Below are 5533 nucleotides of genomic sequence, written 5' to 3'. Positions count from 1 at the left end.
GGCTATTCCTTCCAACGTGTTCATTTATTCTGTGTGCAGGGATTCCTGGGAGGCCACATGAGGGGTGTCGCTTCTACAGCAGGCTGTGTTAGGGCAGCCCTCGGTGGTCCCAGTGGTTGGCGCATGGCAGCGGTGCCCTGGCACACAAGGCGGCCATGTCTGCTCCGAAGGCTGGCCCGCCAGCACCTCGAGGGGCGTCACTCTTCCTGCAACACAAAGGCGCGCGAAGGCGACGTGTTTACAGACCGCGCCTGCCGCGCTGCCTTCCGCCGCGAGGAGGCGCTGTGCGCCCGGACGTCCCCCGGCTCCCCTCCCCGCCTCCTCCCTCTTTTGTGTCTTTGGCGCCTTCTCATATAAAAGAGAAGTAGTTGCGGCATTTCCTTTTCCACTTTCTGCCCCCTTTTTTACCCGCCCCTCCACCCGTGCGGACCGCCGGCTCGCTCCGCGCCCTCACCCCGAGACAAGATGGACATGAAGAAGAGGCTCAACCTGGAGCTGAGGAACAGGAAGCCCGGGGAGGTGAGGGCAGCCGCGCGCCGGGGGATGTTGGGGTTAGAGGGCCGCCGAGGTGACGGGACGGTTAGGTCCAGGTGGAGGGGGACCTGCGCTGGGGGGGGGCTCCTGCGCGGAGGGAGGGTTTGTGAAGATCTTCCCCCTGCGCACAGCTTAGGGGGCGCGCAGGCGAAGCCGGCACCGCTTTTAAAACTTGGCGGCCTGCGCGTGCCGAGCGGGACCACATGGCTCTGAGAGGGCGACCTGAGGCTTCACGCTCTGAGTGCGACGGAAGGCCCCCCGCCAGTGGTGTACCCGAGACCGGTGCAGACGGCCGCGCCTCGCATGGGGACAGTCACTTCGTCTTTGGGTGCCGCTCTGGGCCCAGCTCCATGGCGCCTCCGTTCCCTGCAGTGAATGGCAGTCCCGGGGGCGCACACGTGGCCGCCGTGTGCGTGCAGTGCCCGCAGCGCTGACCAGGAGCCTCCACTCGGGGCTTTGTGGCCGGGGAGGGAACTTTCCTGCGTGGGTCCGGAGCCGGGCTGCCCCTGTGTTTTGCATGCTCAGGCCCTCCTTTTCCAGCTGTGAGGCGCGCACCAGGATGAGACGGCAAAAAGGCGCTCCATGCTGGTGCTGCGGGTCCGGGGAGGGGACCGTGAGCGCTCGTCGGAGGGAGCCCTGCTACCCTGCAGTCTACTGGGGGCGCCGTGGTGCTCGCAAGCTTCTCAAGGGGGTCTACGCGGCCGGTGATCAGAAGGGAGACAGGTGATACGGGCTCGGAGTAGTCCTGCAGCCGTCACCCCCGGCATGAGGTACGATGCATGCTTGTAGGGTCGGGTGATGTAGCCTCCCTGGCATACCATAGTTGTGCACGGGAAGTGGCGCTGTAGAGCCGTGTTGAGGACGCGATGCCATGTTGGATAGGTCTGGAGCTACTGGGGCTCTACCCGCTGAGGCAGAATTCCTTGAGAAGCGCCACGAAGCAACCTAATAGATTCCACGTCCCGGTTCCCAGACCCGCTGAAAGACTTGGGGCAGTCACACCAAAACTGATTTTTTTTCACTTTTTTTTTAGTATAATAATAAACAGATCTCCCTTTTAAGAGTTGGGAGACGGTGAAGTCGATGTAAATTTCTAAAAGCCAAAGCAAGCTCACGGTTGGTTTCGGGTCAACTATAGTCTGCAGACGATATGGGAGTTCGCCACGGTGTAAACACCCCTCCCTTTCATACAGGTTTGGCAACTGTTGAAGTCTGTTTTTGCCACGCTCTCTGATCACAAGGGGCTGCTTTAGTCGGTCGCTGCTCACCAAGATGTCCGGTTGTTTAGCCATGTGCTTTGAGTTCGGTAGAGCAATCCACGTGGTTTGAAAATCGGCACCCGTGTTCATGCTGGTCTTACCGGGCGATTTTAGCAGCTGATAGATTAAGATGAACTCCCTACTGTGTCCTTGTGATCGGTGGCCCACCCCAAGTTCCTGTCATTATTAGCAGAGGAGAGCTAGCATGTTACCAGAGCGAGAGGTTTCGGACATTCAGGGCCTTCAATTATGCTGTCTTTCCTACAGGTTAAAGAGCTGGTGTTGGACAACTGCCGGTCAGATGACGGAAAGATCACAGGGCTCACCCCGGAGTTTGACAACTTGGAGTTCCTTAGTATGATCAACATTAACCTGGTGTCGGTGGCGAACCTCCCCAAACTCCCAAAGCTGCGGAAGGTAAATGCAGGGATTGGACGGGTGGCTGTTGTGGGCCATGCCACCTAACTTGCTTTAATTTCGGGGGTGCTGTTGGGGTATGTTTTTCTGAAGTATAGTTTCCGGAGTAGTGCTACTCGCAGAAAAAGGACTTCGACGTCTCGTCAAGGGTAGTGAGCGCTATATAAATGAAATTACAATACAATTAATATACCGGGGGTTAAATTGAGGGGTTTAATAGTACTTCGGTTGCAATCTTTCACCTTTGACCATGGCCATTTATTAAACCAAAACCAGGGTAAAATTAACAGCAAATGGTTTCCTTTTCTAGCAAGGCTATTTCAATGTGTTGTATTTTTATGGCCTAGTTGGAGCTAAGCGATAACAGGATCTCCGGGGGTTTGGAAGTCTTGGCAGAACGGACGCCATCCCTCACACACTTAAACCTGAGCGGCAACAAAATCAAGGACATCAATACATTGGAGCCTCTGGTAAGTGCAATAGCGCGTGCCCTTCCCAGCAATGAGGCGGTTAAGAATCTGTGCACGTTGGGCCCTGTAGCTATTTGTGTACCCCCGAACGGACCCGCTAAGGGCATTCTGTGCGTGCAGGTGTAGAATGGTTTAGGTATGCCCTCGGCTGTGAAACTGAATTAGCATAAAACCAGATAATGTTTGTTTTGGGCTTGGAACGTTCAACATTTGAGGCAGAGATGCCCCGAGTAATCTGCAATGGCCCCAGGGCCGTTATTGACGCAGCCACCCCACGGATGGCATCTGTATGTTGGGGCAGTAGTCGACCTAACTGCACCAGTAATCTGAAAGTGTGTTTTTATTAAACTGATATGCAATTGGAATTTTTTTCGTACACTGGTATCGCAAGGTCACCTGACATTTTCCTTTCCAGAAAAAACTGCCTGGGCTAGACAGCTTGGACCTCTTCAACTGTGAAGTGACCATGCTGAACAGCTACAGGGAGAGCGTGTTCGACCTGCTCCCGGCACTCACATTCCTTGACGGCTTTGATGCCGATGACCAGGAGGCCCCTGATTCCGACCCGGAAGGAGATGGCGTGGATGATGACCTGGACGAGAATGGAGAAGGTATGTGCAGTAGGCGAGGCTGATGCAGATAGATTCATGTGGACTCACCCTTCCGGGGGGTGTGATCGGGTTTTAACCAGGGGTCCCGCGCAGTTTTCCGTAGGTAGTTTGAATGGCTTCGGGTTGAAGGTATCCACACAGGTTGTGACTGCTTATGACAAACTCGGCCAGGATCAGGCTTTCTCACAATAAACCCTCCTTGTTAACTTGCTAGCTGTATAGCAATATGCTAAAACGACATTTTCACTCTTGCCTCTTCATAGAGGGTGAAGAGGAGGAAGAAGAGGATGAAGACGAGTTGGATGAAGAAGTTATTGATGAGGAGGACGAAGATGATGACTTGGACGGGGAGGAGGAAGAGGACGAGGTAAGAACCTTGCATAATGCGACTGCTCAAGAATTTGGTGTCTTGCCTCATCCACTTATGAGACCTTCGGACACCACTTCTGTTCACTCACGATGTGCTCATGCAGAGACTTCTGTCTCTGCCACCGAATACGATTTTGCGGGAAGGGCGGTCTTTGAAATGGAAGGAACTTTTTGTTAAAACAATCTCGTTTCTTTCTAGGATGAAGACGAAGATGATGAGGAAGGTGAGTAACACTACTGTCGCGGTGCTTTTGGCGATCAATCAAATTAACTCGGGGGGGGGGGGGGGGCAGCTGCTCATGACGCAAGCGGCTCCACTTTCAGCTTCGAGTGGAAGCTCTGAGATGCGCGCGCCGTGGAGGTGGGTGGCTGGGAGAAGGGCGCGCTATCTTGGACGGACTAGGTCTCGTTTGTTAGTACATCGCGGTAGTGCTTGCAGCCCGCGGCTCTGCATTAATCTCGGATGTCTTTCTCAGATACTCCCCAGGGTGAGAAGAGGAAACGGGAGCCTGCAGACGAAGGAGATGACCCAGAAGACGAGGAGGACGATGATGACGACGAGGAGGACGATGAATAATGCGCCCCTTAGAAGTCTATGAATTTTCCAGACTGACTTTGCTTCTCAAACGGAGTGTGCGGGTGTTCGTGCCCCGCCCTCTTGTAACTGCTATGTAAAGATGGTTTATTTTTTGGCCCTTTTCATTTGGAGTGTAGAGTTAGTTTGGGGGAGAAGGATGGGCTATATCCTTCCATGCATTTTATTTTTTATCCTGACCAAAGTTTGCCACCGTAGTTTTCACCATCTCTCCACCTGGGATAGCTAAACTGGGACTCTTGTGCTTACAGATCTAAACACACGTCTTCACTTCAAGAACCAAAAGCTTGTGCCTTTGTGGGGAATCACCCTTGGACTTGTGCAATCCCTTGGAGCCAGTTTCAGCTGGCTCCCAACAGCGGTAGTGGTTACAGCAGCATGATGGTGTTGGTGAGCCCTCAAAGCAACTGCTGAAGCGCAAGTCATTCATTTTCTGAAAGGATTATTTGGTTACTAAACAGACACCCGCTGAACACAATCCGGGACGGCGACTACTTTTAATACCAAAATACCTCATTTGAGCAGTAGGTTTACATGGCCAGCATTGGGAGTGGGAAATTACGTCAGTGCCATTTTGTAAGCTACCCTGCATGTTCTCTAAGGACACCTAGTGCTGTAAGCCGCCGTGCTATTTATGAAAATTAAAATGTATGGGTGCTTTCCACTGGGATAAATGAAACTAGGGCTGTCCATCTAAGTGGAGTTTTTATCCTGTTTTAAAAATTGACTAATTCCATCTTATTGCGAGGTGATCCTGTCACATGCATCAGTTTTTCTCCCCTCAGAATTCTAGGTATACAGATGAATGCCCCAATCAACCCATGACGTGTAAATAAACCTTTCTAATTTTCAAACTGTCTGCAGCGGTGAGCTTGTATGTTGATAGCTTGCAGTAAGGAACGTATTCCTGCTGCATGGTAAAGCTATTCTACTGTCCTGAAAGCTGTACAGTATTTATCAGTTTGGTGTATGTGGTGGGTTTTGGCGTGATGGTTCCAGCATAACCTATCCTGTTTGTGCCCTTGGACAGAAACAATTTGGGTCATATCCAGAAAGTCTCTTGCTAACTTTTCCTAGCTCGTAATGGCTTCAAAATTTGAAGTCTTGTGGTATATTCAGTTAATACAATTGTCACTTGTGCTACAATAGGATTCTAGGCAGTATTGTATTTTTAGAATTTTTAATTTATGAATTTCTTGTACAGATAAAGACCGTGCCCCATTAAGTTAGAAGCATGTTATCAGACTGTTGCTTCTGATGTGGCCGCATTCAAGCCAT

At 51.7% G+C, this 5533-nt stretch overlaps 1 protein-coding gene across 1 annotated transcript; it reads left to right on the top strand.

Moving 5' to 3' along the window:
• The first annotated feature begins 286 nt into the window (after positions 1 to 286).
• On the top strand, positions 287 to 5109 carry LOC146772505 (acidic leucine-rich nuclear phosphoprotein 32 family member D-like). Its single transcript, XM_085639103.1, has 7 exons — positions 287 to 519; positions 2061 to 2210; positions 2558 to 2680; positions 3096 to 3291; positions 3555 to 3658; positions 3860 to 3884; positions 4137 to 5109. Exons 1-7 carry the CDS (start codon positions 466 to 468, stop codon positions 4235 to 4237), a joined length of 753 nt encoding a protein of 250 aa, XP_085495229.1. The 5' UTR covers positions 287 to 465; the 3' UTR covers positions 4238 to 5109.
• Positions 5110 to 5533: the final 424 nt, after the last annotated feature.

The sequence above is a fragment of the Triturus cristatus genome, chromosome 12 (assembly GCF_964204655.1).
Source record: "Triturus cristatus chromosome 12, aTriCri1.1, whole genome shotgun sequence".
Classification (NCBI taxonomy): domain Eukaryota; kingdom Metazoa; phylum Chordata; class Amphibia; order Caudata; family Salamandridae; genus Triturus; species Triturus cristatus.
The sequence above is the reverse complement of the archived record's forward strand: the minus strand, read 5'-3'. Positions and strand labels throughout refer to the sequence as shown.